At 36.4% G+C, this 21,637-nt stretch overlaps 1 protein-coding gene across 1 annotated transcript in view; it reads left to right on the forward strand.

The window, feature by feature from the left end:
• The window catches only part of ZNF570 (zinc finger protein 570), a gene marked incomplete at its 5' end in the record, with an annotated part of 30,533 nt that extends 8,896 nt beyond the window's left edge, over nucleotides 1-21,637 (forward strand). The window contains 3 exons of the mRNA XM_082606663.1: nucleotides 3,618-3,744; nucleotides 4,067-4,162; nucleotides 16,723-21,637. Coding sequence (XP_082462789.1) covers nucleotides 3,618-3,744; nucleotides 4,067-4,162; nucleotides 16,723-18,074 — 1,575 coding nt within the window. The 3' untranslated portion in view covers nucleotides 18,075-21,637. The remainder of the gene's footprint in view (nucleotides 1-3,617; nucleotides 3,745-4,066; nucleotides 4,163-16,722) is intronic.

A 21,637-nucleotide genomic window follows, 5' to 3' on the forward strand; every position in this document is an offset into this window, starting at 1 on the left:
GATACCTCAAATTTAGATGTCTCAAACTGAGTGAAATGAGCCATTGGAAGTTTGGGAGCATAGGAGTGGCATGATCTGATTCCCATTTAATAGGATCACTCTGGCTGCTATTGAAAATAAACTGAATGGGACAAGGATAGAAACAGGAAAATCAATTAGAAAACTCTTATATACTTCCCCATCTAAGATGTTCAAGCTAAAAGTCTTCCATTAGGAAATTCTGTTTCTCCTGCCTTCAAAATATATCCAAAATCTGACCACTTATTACTACCACCAGTTTCCATTCTGGTGGAACCAGAATGGAAACCAACATCTCTCACCTGGATTATTGCTATGCGCTTCTAACTTGTCCCTCTACTTCCACCCTAACTGTCTTTAGTCTATGCCCAACAGAGCAGCCAAAGTGATCCTGTTACGTATGTCATATTATGTCATTCCTCTTCATATCAGGGAGAGAAACAATGGAAAGTATAGACAACTCTTTAAAACAGTTTAGCTGTAAGGGAAGAAGAGAAATGAGCAGTAACTGAAGGAGAAACTGTAGTCAACAAGGTTTTTTAAAGATGGGTATGTGTCTGTGGGCTGATGTTAAAGATTCAATAGAAAGGGAAATTGAAGATGAAGAGGAGAGAGGAGGGAATTGCTGGAACACCGTGCTTGCGTAGCTGAGAGCAGCTGAGGTCTAGGATACAAGTGGAGGGGTTTGGCCTTTGCTAGGAAAGTGGGCTGTTCATTTATAGTAATAGGATCAAGTTAGAGTTTATGGGCCAGATGCAAGTAGATGTGTAGATGTTGTGGGAATTTGTGGAAATTCTCTTAAAAAGGGGTTTTGTTTTTTCAGTGAGACAAAGCAAGATCCTTAGCTGAAAGTAAGGATGGGGGAGGAGGTATTGAAGATTGAGGAGAGAGAAGAAAGTATCAAATGGTCATTTAGGAGGGTGGGGGAAATGAATGGACTAGAGAAATGTATCATGTAGGTAGGTAGAAATGTATCATTTTGGCCCCCTGGAATTTAGTGATCATGAATTTAAAGTGAGACCAATTAGCATGATTTCTCTAGCAAAGTTCAGCTGTGCAGCTTCCAGAAACAGAGTATGCTGAGTGATGGCTGTGGTTTAACCAGGTGAGTATAGTTAAGTGAGAGGGAGCCGGGCAGTTGAGGGTATATGCGTGGGGGTGATTATAACAAATGGTTGTTCTAGGAAGTGAGGGTATGTGGGGGTGAAGAACAGTGAAAACGTGGTGAGATCAATGATTTGTAGGTTCTAGTGTGGTCGAAGAATTATCCTAATTGGGGTACCAGAGGGAAAAAACTGGAATATAGGAGGTGGAAGTGAGAGTGGGAGAGTTGAGATTATGGAGGGTTTTGTACTTATTGGTAACAACAAGGTCTAGGGCATGATCATGAAGTAAGCGACTGTAGAAGTGTGGAAGACAGGCTTATTGGAGAAGATGGGGTCAGAGAACTGAGAGGCCAGGCTGTTGGGAGGGTTATTTATATGGATATTGAAATGACCAAAGCTTATGTTTAATGGCAGTACCATTGGAGAGAGTAACAGTGAGCCAGATGCTGAAGTGTTCAAGTAATGACAGAGAATTTGTATCTACCAGGAATTGGTAGATAATGGAAACAAGAAGTGACAGTGACATAGCCTGATTTCATGAGGTTGAAAACTAGGTATATTTTAGGAAAGAGGGTGGGGCAATGGTATGGAAACAAGTGTAAGGAGCAAAGAGGTCACCTACCTCACCTCCACATGCTGTGTACAAGGGATGTGAGAAATAAGACAGTCACCACATGACAGGGCTTCAGGGAAAGTTGTCTTCTCCATTGGGAATCATGTTTCTGTAAGGCAAAAACGTTAAGGGAACTGTTCACTTTCTTTAGACTGGTTTGATTATAATTATGAATGGATTTTGAAACCCAGTATTTGGAGTTCAAATATTTTAAGAGGTTCTTTGTTAGAGGTCAAATATTTTAAGGTTAGAGTTTAAGCTCCTTATGTTGACATTGTAATTATTTTCATTGACTGTATAAATTAAAGACTCAGTGAAAAAATGTGTATGTTGTATATAAAAAATTTATACATTTATTATACATATTTATGTAAGCTAAGGAAAACATTTTTGGAAGCATGTATACCACATGAAACAAACTTAACAGGAGCATTTCTGCAGTATATGAAGGATGTTATTGCTAGGGCAGAGAGGGAGAAGTTCACAAACTACTTCATATAATTAAATAAGAAGAAAAGTTACTGTGTGTTGAAAAAACACTTTAAGAATTTTTATTTTGTAGAGACCGTTTTTTAAACTATGACAAAATTGTATCAAATGCCCAATTAAAAATCTTGCTTTGACAGAGTCACCTCTTCTAATTTTGTAAGAAAAGAAAACAATTTACGAGTGTGTATGTGTGTGTGTGTGTATCCATCCCCACACACAAACACATAATGTACGTTAGTTTCCATCAGGTGGTCACATTATAGAAACCTGGAATCCAGCTGAATCATAGCATACCTCCAAGTTTTCAAGAACTTTGCTCAGTCCCTATAAGCAAAAACAGTATTATGGGGCTTCCCTGGTGGCGCAGTGGTTGAGAGTCCGCCTGCCGATGCTGGGGGCGCGGGTTCGTGCCCCGGTCCGGGAAGATCCCACATGCCACGGAGCGGCTGGGCCTGTGAGCCATGGCCGCTGAGCCTGCACGTCTGGAGCCTGTGCTCTGCAACGGGAGAGGCCACAACAGTGAGAGGCCCGCGTACTGCAAAAAAAAAAAAAAACCCAAAAAACAACAACAAAAAAAACAGTATTATGAGTGGAACACTCATTTCTTTACACAAAATTTTTTTTTTTTTTTTTTTTTTTTTTGCGGTACACGGGCCTCTCATCGCTGTGGCCTCTCCCGCTGCAGAGCACAGGCTCCGGACGCGCAGGCCCAGCAGCCATGGCTCACGGGCCCAGCCGCTGCGCGGCACGTGGGACCTTCCTGGACCGGGGCACGACCCCGCGTCCCCTGCATCGGCAGGCGGACTCCCAACCACTGCGCCACCAGGGAAGCCCTCTTTACACAAAATTTTAAGTACACTCTATAAAAGTATTTGAATTTTAATGGAATTGATAATTTGTTTTGCTTGATCTAGAACAGTTTTCAGAGATACAGCAAGCACTTTATGGTCTCATTTTTGACCCTCTTATAGCTTCTTGAACTTTGCAAAGCATTCATTCATTAATTCAGTTTATTCAGCAAATATTTGAATGCCTCATGTGTGCCAGATACTGTTCTATAACTGGGATATAGCAGTGACCAAAACAAAAACATACTCTGCCCTCATGGACTTTACATTTTAATGGAGGTGGGGAGCAGACAATAAATAACAAAATAATTAAGTACCATGGAGAAAAATAAGGAGGGTTAGGGGAATAGGCAACTGGGGTAAGAGCATTGCTTTTTTTATATACAGAATGACCTGAGAAGTACAAAAGCCCTGAGGGGGAACATTCTTGACATATTTGAGAATGTAATATATGGGAGAGCCCTGTGTGCCTGGGGCAGAATGAATGAGGTAAGTATGGGAAGAGATGAGGTTGTTTCATTTCATTTATTTATTTCATTTCAGGAGTTGGTGACCTTCAGAGATGTGGCTGTAGACTTCTCCCAAGAGGAGTGGAATTGTCTGAATTCTTCTCAGAGGCATCTGTACAGTAATGTGATGTTGGAGAACTACAGGATCTTGGTATCACTGGGTAAGAATATCTTCTTGTAAAATTGAGCTTATACTAATAAGGGGCACTTTGCTACCACCATTGTTGTGAATTTTTGGATAGCTTCTGTAGTGCTTGGCCGAAAGTCTGCTGCCTGTGCCAAAGTAACGGGTTAATATTTGTGGAGTGAACAGGTCTATTATTAATCTGTGTTGGAAGCTTCAGCTTCCCTGTCCTTTGAATACATGTCCTTATCACAGTTTTCTCTGGCTTACTGCAAGCTCCCTCTTCCCTGATGTTCAAAGAATTGGATGTGAGTTCTGGGATATCTACAGCATGACCAAATTCTGTTTCTTATATGCAGGACTTTGCTTTTCTAAACCAAGTGTGATATTATTGTTGGAACAAGGGAAGGAGCCCTGGATGGTAAAGAGAGAGCTGACAAAAAACTTGTGCTCAGGTGAGTGAAGAGGAATAGACAGGCAAAAACCTTTGCAGGTGACAGCCCAGCTTGACTCAAAGGTATCACACCTCTTCACTCTTCTTCGTTGTTGGCATGTTCCTCTCAAATGTCCTAGGTTTTAGTAGAAACTTGAGTCCATTTAGTGTGTTCTCCCAAAGTTGATATTCTAAACTGTCTCTCCTTTCACATTTTGCCCCCTCTTATCTATTCTCTGAGTCCCCTTCCTTCCCAGTCTCATAAACCTCTTCCAGTCTTTAAAAAATCTTTTCCTAATCTGAAGAACTTTTGAACTTTTGATGAACTACAAACAGCTGTAACTGAAGTAACAAGTTCAAATCCTGACACTTACATGCAGTGGAACTTTGGGCAAGTTACTTAACCTCTCTGTGCCTTTGTTTTGTCATCTATAATATGGGATAATATTTTTAAGGTGCTTTTAACAGTTCCTATCTCATATTATGAGCTCAAAAGCTGTTAGCTGCTAGTATTATAATAGTAGTTTATCTCTAAATGCCTCATTTTTCTCTTAATGGTCAGTTCATTCATTCCTTTAATCAACATTTATTGAATCTGTACTTTAAACAGAGTACTTGCAAGATGCTAGGGTAGTATACATTTATGTAAATAATCAAATAGTTGATAGGCTTGTAGCAGAGATAAAATATGGCTGAAAATGGCACACATGAAAAGAAAGCTGACATGAAGGAAGCTCAGAGAGAGGTGAGAGAGGAGTCTGCTTAGTTGGGAAGATGGTCTTTAACAAAAACACAGGTCAGGGACTTCACTGATGGTCCAGTGGTTAAGACTCGGACTTCCCTGACGGTCCAGTGGTTAAGACTCCTCGCTTCCACTGCAGGGGGTGTGGGTTCGATCCCTGGTCAGGGAACTAAGATCCTGCATGCGGTGTGGTGTGGCCAAAAAAAAAAAAAGGTCAGAAGCTAGAAAACATTTGAGGGAGAAGAGATTAAGAGGCTAGATTTGTGGTATAGGAAGGATTTTCAGATAGGCATAGGAAGCATTAAGGTGAAATGAAGGACTTAAAGTTCAGAAGAAAATTATAAACATCTCTGTCAACACTACTCCCCAACTCATCCCCACCCCTTCCACTACCTCTCCCCTATCTTTTATATGTTCATGTTCAGTTTTCTAAGGAAAAACTTTGATATAGGGCCTCCCTGGTGGCGCAGTGGTTGAGAGTCCGCCTGCCGATGCAGGGGATGTGGGTTCGTGCCCCGGTCTGGGAGGATCCCATATGCCGCGGAGCGGCTGAGCCCGTGAGCCATGGCCGCTGGGCCTGCGCGTCCGGAGCCTGTGCTCCGCAACGGGAGAAGCCACAACAGTGAGAGGCCCGCATACCGCAAAAAGAAAAAAAAAAAAACAAAAAAAAAACAAAAAACTTTGATATGGAACTGTAGTATCAAAGAATACATGGCTAAATTTTATTTATTAATTATTATTATTAAATAAATCATACACACATAAATATATTAGACTAAATATGTACTTTAGGTAATAATATAACAAAAAATGTACCTGCTTCTTAACTTAGGATATAGAAGATTGTCAATGCCATTTTAGGCCCTCAAGGGCCCCTGCCTAGTGATATATCACTCCCTACTCTTGGACCACCTCTACCACTCACTAGGGTAACCATTATCCTACAATTTTGTTTATCATTTCTTGACTTTTCTTTATTGTTGGTGCCATATAGCCCTAAACAAAATACTTATATTTCCATATTTTCAATTTTTTATATATGGAAATATATTGGAAATATAGTGTACAGATAATTCTGACTTTTTTCAACTCAAAATTATATTCCTAAGATTCATCCATGTTGATCTTAGTGACTATTTTTCATTGAATTTTTTTTTCCTGTTGAAATGTAATGTATTCCACTGTGAAAAATCACAATTTATCCATTGAAGGGCATTTGAGTTGTTTCAGTTTTATGTTATTATTAATGTTACTGCTATGAACCTTATTATACATGACTGATGGTACACATATGCTGGAGTTCATGTAGAGAATATAGCCAGGAATTTACTGCATAATGCTATTTTACTTTACAGATTACTTGTACTAATTTACATTTCTAACAGCTAACAGCTGTGTGTAAGAGTATTCATTGCTCCACATTCAGAATTGACAAATTTTAAAATTTTTTGCAAATTTGACGGGTATGAAATATTATCTCCTTATACTTGTCATCTGAATTTCCTTGACTACTAAAAAAATTTAGCATCTTTTTATATATATAAATGGCCATTTTGATTTCCTCTTCCGTGAAGTGCCTGCTCAAGTCTTTTGTTCAGTTTTGGGAATATATATATTTTTTATGAAATATAGTTGATTTACAATATCACATAGTTTCAGGTGTACAACATAGTGATTTGATATTTTTATAGACTATACTCTATTTAAAGTTATTATAAAATATTGGCTATATTCCCTGTGCTATACAATATATCCTTGTTGCTTATTTATTTATTTATTTTTTGCTGTGCCATGTGGCTTGTGGGATCTTAGTTCCCTGACCAGGGATCGAACCCAGGCCCACTGCAGTGAAAGCGCCAAGTCTTAGCCACTGGGCCACCAGGGAATTTCCACTTATTTATTTTATACATAGTAGTTTGTACCTCTTAACCCCCTACCACTATACTGCCCCTCCCCCATACCTTCTTTGTACTGGTAACCATTAGTTCATTCTCTGTATCTGTGAGTCTGTTTCTGTTTTGTTATGTTCATTTGTTTGTTTTATTTTTTAGATTCCACATATAAGTGATAATATACAGTATTTGTCTTTCTCTGTATGACTTATCACTAAACCTAATACCCTCCAGGTCCATCCATGTTGTTGCAAATGGCAAAATTTCATTCTTTTTTATGACTGAGTAGTATTCCATTATATATATTCACATACATACATATATATATAGGTGTATATGTCACATCTTTATCCATTCGTCTGTTAATGGACACTTAGATTGCTTCCATATCTTGGCTGTTGTAAATAATGCTGCTATGAACATTGGGGTGCATGTATCTTTTTGAACTAGTGTTTTTGTTTTCTTTGGATATGTACCCAGGAGTGGAATTGCTGGATCATATGGTAGTTCTATTCTTAGTTTTCTGAGGAACCTCTGTACTGTTTTCCATAGTGGCTGTACCAATTTACATTCCCACCAACAGTGCAAGAGGGTTCCCTTTTCTTCACATTTGTTATTTGTGGTCTTTTTAATGATAGCTATTGTGAAATGTATGAGATGATATCTCGTAGTTTTGATTTGTGTAGCTTATGTTTTTGATTTTGATATTTTGTTTTAAGAAACCTTTCTATATTCTGAAGTCATATGGGTGTTCTCAAATTGTCTTCTAAAGATTTTCCTTTTACATTTAGGGCCATAATCCAATTGAAATTGATTTTTGAGACTGAAGTATTTAATTTCTAAAACCAAATGTCCCAGACATTTACTGAAGAAATGAGCTCTCTTTGCTTATTGTTCTGAATGTTACCTCTTAATATATCAGGTTATAGTATATTTATGGGTCTGATTCTGAGCTCTGTTCCATTCCATTGAGCTCTGTTTTCTTACACCAGTACCACACTATCTTAAATATTTTAATGTAATACTTCAATATCTGTTAGGGTAAGTCCCTATACCTTGTTTATGTTCTTCAGAATTTCTTGTTTGCTCTTTGGCCATCTAAAGTTTAGGTCAATTTCCACTAGAAAACAACAAAAAGCTATTGGCTTTTGGTCCAAATTTTATTCTATATATCAATTTTGGAATTTTTTTTATTTGTGAATATAGTTTATCTCTCTATTTACTTAGGTCTTTAAATTTCCTTCAAATGTGTTTTATAATTTTCACCATAAAGGCCATGCACATCTTCTATTAGATTAATTCCTAGGCATTTTAGTTTTGTTCCTGTGTTAAATGTTGTCTATGTTTTCAATTTGTTGCTCATACATAGAAATAAAGTTAACTTCTGTACTTTGACCTTATATCCAGCAACGTTGCCAAGCTCTCCCATTAATACTAGTAATTTTTAGATTTCCTTGGCTTTTTCCGTGGGTGGACATGTCTGTGAATAATGGCAGTTCCTTTATTTTAATTCTTATACCCTTAATTTCTTTTGTCTGTTACCCTGTCTTAGATCACCAATATGGTATGAACCAAAGTAGTGATAGCAGGCATTTTTATCAACTTCTGGTCTCAATGAAAGTGCTTTAATATTTTGTAATTAATAATTCTGATGTTTAAATGTTTCTGGTAGATACCCTTTCATTACTGTTTGCTAGAGTTTTGATTGTATAAAGCTTTTGAGTTTTAATGTTTTTCTGTAACTGTAGATGATTAGATGATTTTTACTTTTTCATCTGTTTATGTAGTGAATTACGTATGACATTTTTAATGTTGAACCAATCTTGTATTCCTGAGACAAACCCATCTTCATCTTTTCCATTCATAGCTAAGTTTTTTTGCATCTATGTTTGTCAGTGAGGTTGGCCTTCAGTTTTTCCCTTCATGTACTCTTCTTGTCAGATTTTGGAATCAGGGTTGTCCTAGTTTCATAAAGTCTATTGGTGAGTATTCCTCTTTTTCTTCCTTAGAAGAATTTGGGTAAAATTTTAAAAATTTGTCTTTTGAATGTTTGGTAGAACTTTGTTCATCTTGGCCTGGAATTTTTTGTGTGTGAAAAGAATTTAAACTAATAATTCAATTTCTGTTATAAGATTTTGTGTTTTTATTCTTCTTATAGTCATGGAGTTATGGTTTTTTTTCTAAAAATTTATAATTCTCATGTAAGTTTTCAAATTTATTAGATAAAGTTATTCATTATTTTCTCTTATCTGAAGTTGGTAGTATATGTAAGTATGACCTCTTTTTCCTTCTAAAAGGGGAGAAACAAATCTTTCAACTTATTAATGTTTTCAGACATTTTTTACTTCACTGATCCTAATTTATCTTTTTTTTTTTTTTTTTTTTGCGGTACGCGGGCCTCCCACTGTTGTGACCTCTCCCGTTGTGGAGCACAGCCTCCAGACGTGCAGGCTCAGCAGCCATGGCTCGCGGCATGTGGGATCTTCCCGGACCAGGGCATGAACCCGTGTCCCCTGCATCGGCAGACGGACTCTCAGCCACTGTGCCACCAGGGAAGCCCCCTAATTTATTAAATTAAAAAAATTTTTTTTCATGTATTTCTCCTCTACTATTTTATTTCTCCTATATTTTTTATGCTATTTTCTCTCTCTTTTTTGCTGGCTTTTAAACTTAGATAATTCAGTGTTTTTGAGGCTTTCTCTTTTCTATTATAAGCATTTAAGACTATATTAGGAATATAGTTCACATATTTTGATATGTAGTGTTTTTGTTATCATTGTATATCTTAACATTTTCTAATTTCCATTGATTTTTTCTTGACTATGAATTATTTGGAAGCTTTAAGTTGCAAATTGAAGGTTTTTGTTTGATTTAACTACATTGTGATTGGAAGATATGGTCTAGTTAACATGCATTCTTTGAAATACTTTGAAACCTCTTTTACGTCTTAGAGGTTAATTTTGGTAAATATACTGTGTGTTCTGGAGAATGTCTGTTTGCTGCTTGTGGAGTACAGCATTTGATATATGTTCATTGGATTAAGCTCATTAATTTTGCTGGTCAATTCTTCTGTGTCTTTATTGATTTAAAAAAAATCTCTTTGAGCAGTATTTTGAAAGTATTTTATAAGGTGATATGTTTGGGGGATTATCTTTCTGGTAATCCCAGAAGGATTATCTTTCTGGTGAATTCTTATATTATTGTTACTCTTTAAATCTAGTGATGATTCTTCCCTTAACTATTTAGCTTAATATTAATATAACTATATTAGTCTTCTTTTGTTAATATTTCCTTAGTTTAGTTTTTCCCACCCCTTTACTCTCTTACTTTCTGTGGTTTTTTTGTGAACAGTATATAGCTAAACATTTTTTTTGTCCAGTCTGATAATCTAATTGTGTTCTTGTTGAGTTTTAGGAGTTTTTTATGTACTCTGGATATTAACCCCTTTTCAGATACATGATTTGTAAATATTTTCTCCCATTCTGTCTGTGGGTTGCCTTTTCACTCTGTTGATTATGTCCTTTGATGCACAGAAGTCTTTAATTTTCATGAACTCTAATTTGTCTACTTTTTTCTTGCCTGTGCTTTTGGTATCATAACCAAGAAATCATTGCCAAATAAAATGTCATGAAGATTTTTCCCTATGTTTCCTTCTAAGATTATTTTAGTTTTAAGTTTTAGGTTTAAGTCTTTGATCCATTTGTGGTTAATTTTTGTATATGGTGTAACAACTTCTTTGTTTTGCATGTGGATATTTAATTTTTCCAGCACCATTTATTGAAAAGCCTGTCCTTTCTCCGTGGAATGGTCTTGGCATGCTTGTGAAAAGTCATTTGACCATATATGTGAGGGTTTATTTCTGAGCTCTCTGTTTTCTATTCCATCGGTATATATATCTATCTTTATGTCACACCACACTGTTTTGAGTACTGTAGCTTTGTAATAAGTTTTGAAACCAGGAAGTGTGAGACCTCCGACTTTCTTCTTCCTTTTCAAGATTCTTTTGACTATTCAGGGTCCATTGAGATTACATATGAATTTTTGGATCAGTTTTTCTATTTCTGGAAAAAGCATTGGGATTTTGATAGGTATTGCATTGAATCTCTAGATAGTTTTGCGTAGTTTGGACATCTTAACTTCTAATTAACTTCTGGATATTAACCCCTTCTAATTAAATTCTAATTAACTTCTAATCCATGAACACAGAATGTCTCCATTTATTTATATCTTTAATTTCTTTCAGTAATGTTTTGTAATTTTCATTGTAGAAGTCTTTCACATTCTTGATTAGTTCCTAAATATTTTATTCTTTATTGATGCTATTGTAAATGGAGTTGTTTTCTTAATTTTCAGATTGTTCATTGTTAGTGTATAGAAATGCAACTGATTTGTGTGTGTTGACTTTGTATTCTGCTACTGTGCTGAATTTGTTTGTTAGTTATAACAGGTGTTTGTTTTTCTTTTGTGGAGTGTTTAGGATTTCTACATGTAAGATCATGTTGTCTACAAACAGAAACAATTTTATTTCTTCCTTTCTAATTTGGATGTTTTTTATTTGTTTTTCTTGCCTAATTGCTCTGGCTAGAGTCATTTCTGACTTTAGTTGAATTGCTCTTTTTTCTTAGTCAGTCTTATTAAAGGTTCATCAGTTTTGTTGATCATACTGAAAAAACAACTCTTGGTTTAAGTTGATTCTTTCTATTGCTTTTTAAATTCTCTATCTGGTTTATCTCTGCTTGAATCTTTATTATCTTCTTTCTTCTAGATTTGGTTTAGTTTACTCTTTTTCTAGTTTGTTAATATTGTTGATTTGAGATCTTTCTTCTTTTGTGATGTAAACCTTCACAGCTATAAATTTCCCTCGTAGCACTGCTTCTGATGCATCCCATAAATTTTGGTATGTCATATTTTTATTTTCATTGTCTTAAGATATTTTTAAACTCTTCTGTGATTTCTTCTTTGACCCATTGGTTGTTTAAGTGTGTGTTGTTTAATTTCCACACATGTGTGGATTTTCCAATTTTTATTTTGCTATTGATTTCTAGTTTCATTCCATTATGATTAAAAAAGATAGTTAATTTGATTTAAATCTTTTGAAATTTATTAAGACTTGTTTTATGGCTAACATATAGTCTATCCTGGATTCATGTTTATTTTCTTGATGAATGTTAGGATTTAAAAAAATTTTTTTTTTTAATTCATGGTGTTTTTGTTTTTGTTTTTTGGCCATGCCACACAGCTTGTGGGACCTTAGTTCCCCACCCAGGGATTGAACCCGGGCCCAACGCAGTGAAAGTGCCGAGTCCTAACCACTGGACTGTGAGGGAATTCCTTAAAAAAAAAAAAAAAATCTTGCAGTGAGTTTGCCAAACTGCAAAATCTGAGAGGATAGCATTCCACAAGATTGTGCTTATTTCAAACACCAGCTGCAAGTTAGGGGATCCTCAGGGCCACCCTCATTTCTGATCCGCTGGCTACATGTTTGGGAGTGCCTACAGTCACCCTCAGGTTTAGTAATTCACTAGAATGACTCACAGATCTCAGGGCAAGAGCTATATTATCATTACAGCTTTACTGTAACAAAGACTACAAATCAGAACTAGCCAAAAGGAGAGACACCAAGGGTGAGGGCTGGGAGAGTTGCAAATGTGAAGTTTCTGTTGTCCTAAGGGCCCACCAGGCATCTCAATATTCAAAAGAATATTACCAACCAGGGAAGCTCTTGCAAGCTTCAGTGTCCAGAGTTTGTTTTGTTTTGTTTCATTATGTAGGCATGATTGAGTGAATCATTACCCAATATGACTCAATCTCCAGCCTTCCTTCCTTTCCCAAAAGTCAGACTGATATCATGGTGGCTCAAAGCTCCAACCCTTTAATCATACGGTTCGTCTTTCCAGCATGGTTAGCCTCCAACCTGAGTCATCTATCTCATTAGCAAAAACTATCTAGGGGCTCATCATGAGTCACCTTACTAGTATTAACTATCAGGTGTAGTCCAAGGGGCTCACCATGAATAACAAAGACACTCCTTCCAGGAGTTTAGATGGCTTTCCCTCCTGGGAAATAGGGACAAAGGCCTGCCAAATTCTTTATTGCACAGTTCTTTTAAGAAATCACAATAGGCTCTGTCTGTAATTGAATGGACATAATAGGTAAATTTAGTCAGACTTTGTGGCTTTACATTGTTTCCTCATATACAAAAGCAAAGTGTGCATGTTCTCCCTTTATTCAAATTTTTTGGGGTGGTCCATCATTAGAATTGTAAAGCTTTTGTTCTTTTCTTATAAAGTTTATTTCTAGGGTTTTTTCCCTCTTCACTGTTGTTGTTGTCAATGTTAAAGATATCTTCTGAGATTAATTATTTTCTTTATGCTTTCTTCTATTGCTTTTTAAAATTGATTCTAAAATTGCAAAATAATATTCTTATTTGAAAAAAGAAGTATAAATAGTACAGTAATTTCCCACATAGTTTTTATATTCTATTCTATGTTCTATTATTTATCTAATTATTCATATGTGGTGTTTTGCAAGTCCCAATGTATACTTTGTATATAAAGAAAGATAATTCTTATTAATGGTTACTATTACTAGCTGTCTTTTTTTTGGGGGGGGGCCGCACCACACGGCTTGAGGGATCTTAGTTCCCTGACCAGGGATTGAACCTGTGCCCTCGGCAGTTAAAGCATAGAGCCTTTAACCACTGGACTGCCAGGGAATCCCCTTTGTGACATTTTTTAATAATATATTCCAAACTGTGTATGTTATTGTGAAAGTGTATTTTATACTTCTTCAGTATAAATCATTGAATAAGTTGATTTTTATTATAACCTTTAATATCATGTGGTATTAATGTTCTCAGCCCTGATTTTTTCTTGCTTACATTTGTCCTGCTTAATCTCTTTGGGTTTCTTCTCTTTTCCTGAATATCTTAATGTTGGAGTGCTCCAGGGTTCACTCCTTGCTCCTTTCTCTTCTATCTACACTCATTCTCTTAGTAATTTAGTCTCTTTAAATACCATCTATATGCTGGTAACTCCCAATTTAAAAATCTCTAGTCCAGACTTCTATCTTTTTTTTTCTGAATTATAGTTGATTTACAGTATTATATTAGTTTCAGGTGTACAGTATAGTGATTAAAAAATTTTATAGAGGAGCTTCCCTGGTGGTGCAGTGGTTAAGAATCCGCCTGCCAATGCAGGGAACACGGGTTTGAGCCCTGGTCCGGGAAGATCCCACATGCTACAGAGCAACTAAACCCATGCACCACTACTACTGAGCCTGCGCTCTAGAGCCCGTGAGCCACAACTCTTGAGCCCGTGTGCCACAACTACTGAAGCCCACGTGCCTAGAGCCCACGTTCTGCAACAAGAGAAGCCACTGCAATGAGAAGCCCACACGCTACAACGAAGAGTAGCCCCCACTCACAACTAGAGAAAGCCCACGTGCAGCAACAAAGACCCAACACAGCCAAAAATAAATAAATAAATACATAAAATTTTAAAAATATTTTATACATTATACTCCATTTATATAATTATAAAATATTGGCTCTATTCCCTGTGCTGTACAATATATCCTTGTAGCTTATTTATTTTATACATAGTAGTTTGTACCTCTAAATCCTCTACCCCTATCTTGCCTCTCCCTGCTTCCCCCTCCTCACTGATAACTACTAGTTTGTTCTGTGTATCTATTTCTGTTTTGTTATATTCATTTGTTTGTTCTATTTTTTAGATTCCTCGTGTAAGTGATAACATACAGTATTTGTCTTTCTCTGTCTGACTTATCACTAAGCATAATACCCTCCAGGTCCATCCATGTTGTTGCAAATGGCGAAATTTCATTCTTTTTTATGACTGAGTAGTATTCTGTTGTATCAGTATATATATACCACACCTTTATCTATTCATCTGTTGATGGATACTTGGGTTGCTTCCATATCTTGGCTATTGTAAATAATGCTGCTCTGAACATTGGGGTGCATATATCTTTTTTATTAGTGTTTTCATTTTCTTTGGATACATAACCAGGAGTGGTATTGCTGGATCATATGGTAGTTCTGTTTTTAGTTTTCTGAGGAACCTCTGTACTGTTTTCCACAGTGGCTGCACCAATTTACATTCCCACCAACAGTGTAGGAGGGTTCACTTTTTTCCACATCCTCACCAACATTTGTTATTTGTGGTCTTTTTGATGATAGCCATTCTGACAGGTGTGAGGTGATATCTCACTGTGGTTTGATTTGCATTTCTCTGATGGTTAGTGATGTTGAACATCTTTTCATGTGCCTGTTGGCCATCTGTATGTCTTCTTTGGAAAAGAAGTTCTTCTGCACATTTTTTAATCGAGTTGTTTGTTTTTTTGATATTGAGTTGTATGAGCTATTTATATATTTTGGATATCAACCCCATATCCTAGACCTCTACCTTAAACTTAGTCCCATGTGTCCATCTGCCTTCTCAACATTTCCATTTCAAAGTCTAAAAGACATATAAAGTTTATGATGTTTAAATCTGAACTCTGGATCTTCTATACCTCACTACCTAAGCTTGCTGTACCCATAGCCTTTCCCATCAATGTTGATGGCTATTCCATCCTTCCATTGTTCAGACCATAAACTTTGAAGACATGCTTGTCTCATCTCTTTCTGTTACATTCCATATCCAATCTGTCAGTATATCCTCCTGGCTTTTCCTATAAAATATACCTAGAATCTGACCACCTCTGTATACCTCCACTGGTATCTCTCTGGTCTGAATCATTATCATTTCTCACACTGATTGCTACAATAGTAGGGCCCCTTCCTTCTCCCCTTGCTCTCCACCTTCCAGTATTTTCATTAAATCATAACTAGATATCACTTCTGTACTCATACCACTTCAGTGGCTCTCTATCTCACTCAGAGTAAAACCAGATTTCTTAGGTGGCCTATAAAGCTTTAATAATCTGATTATCCTTTACCCCCTGACTTCACCTCCTACTACTCAGTCCTCTCCAGCCACACTGGCCTTCTTGCTATTCCTCAAACAATCCAAACATGCTTCTACTTTTAGGCTGTTTCTTCTGCCAGGATGTTCTTTCTTTATATATCTAAGTAACTAACTTTTTCACTTCCTTCAAATCTTTGCCTTAATTTTTTGTTTGTTTGTTTTTGGCTGAGTTGGGTCTTTGTTGCTGCATGCGGGCTTTCTCTAGTTGTGGCGAGTTGGGGGTACTCTTTGTTGCAGTGCATGGGCTACTCATTGCGGTGGTTTCTCTTGTTGTGGAGCACGGGCTCTAGGCGTGCAGGCTTCGGTAGTTGTGGCATGTGGGCTCAGTAGTTGTGACACATGGGCTTAGTTGCTCTGCGGCATGTGGGATTTTCCTGGACCAGGGATCGAACCCATGTCCCCTGCATTGGCAGGCAGATTCTTAACCACTGTGCCACCAGGGAAGTCCTGCTTTAAGGTTAACTTATTAATGATTCCTACCTTTGACTTCACCAACACTCCTGATCTCTCTTACCCTGCTTTTCTTTTTGTGTAGCACTTAGTACCTTCTAACATACAATAAAATTTACTTATTTAGCATTTATTTTCTGTCTCCCCCAAGAACCTAAGATCCATGAAGGTAAGGATCTTCATTTACTCCAATATGAAAGCATATAGAACAGTACCTGGTACAAGGTTCAATGAATGTTCTTGAAAGAAGTAACTATAAAAATGGAGATTATTTCAGTTCCTGTATTTTTCATACATGCATGAAATTATAACTGAGTCCAGTCACCTACATAAGTCCTTCTTGACTTGAGATTTACCTTATTGATTTTCTTATAATTCTAATCATTCCTCCTCAAGTTTCTCTATGATCTATTTTCAGTTTCTGTTCTTACATACTTCGGAACTACTTTCATAAATGTACCTTCTGGTACATAACAGAGTAGACATTTTTTTTCTTATTATTTTTCAGACTGGGAATCTGTGTGTGAGACTGAAGAGTTAACCCCAAAGCAGGACATTTATGAAGTGCGATCATCTCAGAAAGTTATAGAAACACTTACAAGCTGTGGCCTTGAGTACTCCAGTTTGAAAGAAGAATGGAAATGTGAGGGCCACTTTGAGAGGCAACCAGTGAATCAGAAGGCATGTTTCAAGGCAAAGACAATCACTCACGAAGAAGCCCCTGTTGATGAAAGAGGACAAGAATATAACAAAACTTGGGGAAGTTTCCATCCCAGCACACTTCATACACAACAGATAATCCCCAAAGAGGAGAAAGTACATAAACATAACACACATAAAAGCTTTAAAAAAAAATTAATGGCTATTAAGCCCAGGAGTATCTATACAGAGAAGAAACTTTTGAAATGTAGTGACTGTGGAAAAGTCTTCAGTCAGAGCTCATCCCTTACTCTTCATCAAAGAATTCATACTGGAGAGAAACCCTATAAATGTATAGAATGTGGGAAAGCCTTCAGCCAGAGATCAAATCTTGTTCAACATCAGAGGATTCATACTGGAGAGAAACCCTATGAATGCAAGGAATGTAGGAAAGCCTTCAGTCAGAATGCACACCTAGTTCAACATCTGAGAGTTCATACTGGAGAAAAACCTTATGAATGCAAAGTGTGTAGGAAAGCCTTCAGCCAGTTTGCTTACCTTGCTCAACATCAGCGAGTTCATACTGGAGAGAAACCCTACGAATGTATTGAATGTGGGAAAGCATTTAGCAATAGATCATCTATTGCTCAACACCAGAGAGTTCATACTGGTGAGAAACCTTATGAATGTAATGTCTGTGGGAAAGCATTTAGCCTTCGTGCATACCTTACTGTACATCAGAGAATACATACTGGAGAGAGACCCTATGAATGTAAGGAATGTGGGAAGGCTTTCAGCCAGAATTCACACCTTGCTCAACATCAGAGAATTCATACTGGAGAAAAACCTTATAAGTGTCAGCAATGTAGGAAAGCATTCAGCCAGATTGCCTACCTTGCTCAACATCAGAGAGTTCATACTGGAGAGAAACCCTATGAATGTATTAAATGTGGGAAGGCTTTTAGCAATGATTCATCCCTTACTCAACATCAGAGAGTTCATACTGGAGAGAAGCCTTACGAATGTAATGTTTGTGGAAAGGCTTTTAGTTACTGTGGGTCCCTTGCCCAACATCAGAGAATCCATACTGGAGAGAGACCCTATGAATGTAAGGAATGCAAGAAAACCTTCAGGCAGCATGCACACCTTGCTCATCATCAGAGAATCCATCTTGGGGAGTCACTGTCACCACCCAATCCAGTCAATCACCAAGTCCTGTAGACTATCTCAAAAATACTTCTGGAATTTATACTCTTTTCTCCATCTCTAATGTTGTCATCCTAGTCTAAGATTCATCTCACCTGGATCACTCTATAGCTTTCTAACAGGTCTTCCTATATCAACTTTTGGTCCCCTTAAATTCATTTCCCACCATGCACCCAAACTGATCTTTTTCAAGTGTAAGAATACACACATCACTGCCTCTAGTTAAAAGTTTTTTTGGCTTGCTATTGTTCTTAAGCTAGCATCCACAGTCTTTAAAACTGTCTATGAGGAGCTTCATTATTTGGTTCTTAGACACCTTTCAGCCTTATTTTATTCCAGTCTCTCTGGTCACTAGGCACTTCCCAGGACTAAGAGCTTAGATTCTGGAAATTCATAGCTCTACCACTACTGTAGCATTGTGTGATTCTGAGTAACTTGCTTGACTTATCTAAACCTCAGGGTTTTCTTTAATTCTTAAAATAGGGATAATAAAGGATACTGTATTGTAGAAACGTGAGTGTTAAATGAAATAGTGTCTATTGTAGATTGGTACATATTAAGTAAGAAATTTGCATGCAGAGTACTTAACATAGTGCATCAAATATAGCAGATATTCAATTTAATAATAATAGCTAACATGCATTGAGTGCCTACTCCGCACCAGGCACTGTTCTACATACTCAGCATATATTAACTCATTTAATCCTTACAGCTAAAACAAGATTCCTTAGTGGACAAAGCAGAACATCATGGGAAGCAGCAGGTCAGAACTGGGGAAACCTAAAAACTTTAGCATATATGTTGGAGTGTTTGTTTGTACTCTAGGTGAGTAATTGATATAGACAAAAGTAGTAGAACTATAACACAACCAGTTTTAGGAGGTTTCTAAAGAAACAATTGGATAAACTAATTAAAGAAAATGAAGATTCACTGAGAAAAATGCAGAAGTTATATTTAGATCAAGAAAAGAACAGAGAGTATTGCAGTTAACTCCAAAAACCCAATAAACAGAAATTTATACTGTAGCATAAAAAGACATCAGTCCTAGGTAATTGTATGGGTGAATCTAGGTGATTTCAAAAGCATTTAAACTGTTTCATACCATAGAAAAAGTATAAAGTTAATAAATTTTTATCAAGTGATTATAAAATTGAAACCAAAAGGGGACTGAGGGAAGAAAACTACAGTCAAATGTAGTTTGACTACATTTATATATATACACACATGCATAAATATACTTTGATTCAGTGAATTTTGAGTAACTACTGTTTGCCACACACTGATTTAGACATGAGGAGATAACATGATCAATACAAAGACCATGTCCTCATGGAGTTAAGACAATAGATTTTCTAGGCCCAGAAAACTGAAGAACAATAAAATAAATAGGGTATTATATAGCCTAGGCTGAAGAGACTCAAAATAACAAAGTTATCAGTTACTCCTAATTTACATCTTCACTGCAGTTCCAACCAAAATTCCTCAATGGGCCTTTTTGCCCTTTAATTTCACAGCTTTGTTTTGAAATTCATCTATGAAGTGTGAATTCTAAAGAACAAGAAAATTATCGAATCTAATCTATTTGTAGAAATTTTGCATATGATAAAGTTGCTTTATACCAGTAGAGAAAGGATGGATTTGGGAGTAGTAAAATAATTGATAATGTATATCACGGCAGTAAGGGAAAAAAATAAAACCACAATGAACTATTTCAAAATCATCACATTAAAAAAAGCATCACAGTACTTATTACTGGGAAGATGTGGAGCAATGGGAATATTCATACAGTGCAGTTGAAAATAGTTTTTTAAAAAGAATAATTTATCAATATCTAGTAAAGTTGAAGATGTGGATACTCTTTGACCCAGCAATTCCACACTTAAACCTCTACAGAGCCTCTCCTTATGTGTTCAGGGAGATGTACATGAAGACCCACTTCAGTGTTGTTTGTGAAAATGAAAAGTTTAGGGTAAGCAAAACAATCATGAGGGTTTAAATAAGTTAGAATTGAAATTAATGAACTAGAGATACTTTTATCAATATGGATACATCTCAGAAACAATATTGAAATTGAACTAGAGGATATTTTGTATGATATGGTTCCACTTATTTATATAAAGTTTGAAAACATGCAAATCAACACTATGTATATTTTTCATGGCTAAATACCATATGAAAATAGTGTAATAACATTTATGGAAATAATCATCAAATTGTGATGACCTCTGGGGAGGGAGAAAAATGAGATTGAGGAAAGGATGGAAAGGGAGGTATCTTTTACTCATTAATTTCTTTAAAAAATAACTGGCCAGTTCTAAATTGATAAAGCTGGTTGTGGGTTTTTATTCTCTGTATCTTTCTATATGTTTAAACTATTTCATAATTAAAAAAACATTTAAGTAAGGTTTGCTTTTGTCAGTTATTCCTTCACTATACCTCAGGCATGCGATATTCACCATTCATCCAATCCATAGTCACCATTTTCTTCAGAAACAAGCTCATATACAATTGCCTTCCAGATGCAATCACTGTTAACAATTTGGTGACTATCCTTCCAGGCATCAGAGTTTTGAGAATGACTGTATTTTTATGCTGAGAGTTTTATAGCCTACTTACTACATTTTTTCCCCATCATTCCTTTTTTCCCCCAGCTTTATTGCAGTAGGATTGACAAATTAAAATTATATATATTTAAGGTGTACAACATAATGTTTTTGTATATTTATACACTGTGAAATGATAACCACAATCAAGCTAATTAACATATCCATCACCTCACATAGTTACGATTTGTGTGTACTACATTTTATCATCAATATGATTAACAATCACTCGCTATTTCCCCCCAACCACTCCAGGCCCTGGCAACCTCTAATATGCTTTTTGCTTCTATGAATTTGACTATCCTGGACATAAATGGAATTATACAATATGTTGTGCTTTATGACTTACTTCTTTCCATTAGCATAATGTTTTCAAAATCCATGTTGTAGCATGTATCAGTACTTCATTCTCCTTTTAAAAAAATAGACTTTATGTTTTAGAGAAGTTTTAGGTTCACATCAAAATTGAGTGAAAGGTACAGAGATTTTTTTCATATGACCCCCACCCCCACACACGCTTAGCTTCCCCCATTATCAACATTCCCCACTAGAGTGGTACATTTGTTATAGGTGATGAACCTACATTGGCATATTATCACCCAAAGTCCAGAGTTTACATTAGAGTTTACTCTTGGTATTGTTTATTGTATGTGTTTGGATAACGTTATGATGACACAAATCCACCATTATAATATACAGAGTAGTTTCACTGCCCTGAAATTCCCTGTGTTCCATTTATTTATCCCTGCCCACTAACCACTGGCAACAATAAGTATTTTGTTGTGTCCTTCGTTTTGCCTTTTCCAGAATGTATATAGTTGATATCATACTGTATGTAGCCTTTTCAGACTGAGTGCTTTCACTTAGTAATATGAATTTAAATTTCTTTCATGTCTTTGCATAACTTGATAACTAATTTCTTCTTAGCACTGAATAATATTCCATTGGGAGGATGTACCACAGTTTGTTTATTCA

The sequence above is a fragment of the Mesoplodon mirus genome (genome assembly GCF_964341445.2).
Source record: "Mesoplodon mirus genome assembly, chromosome: 19".
NCBI lineage: Eukaryota > Metazoa > Chordata > Mammalia > Artiodactyla > Ziphiidae > Mesoplodon > Mesoplodon mirus.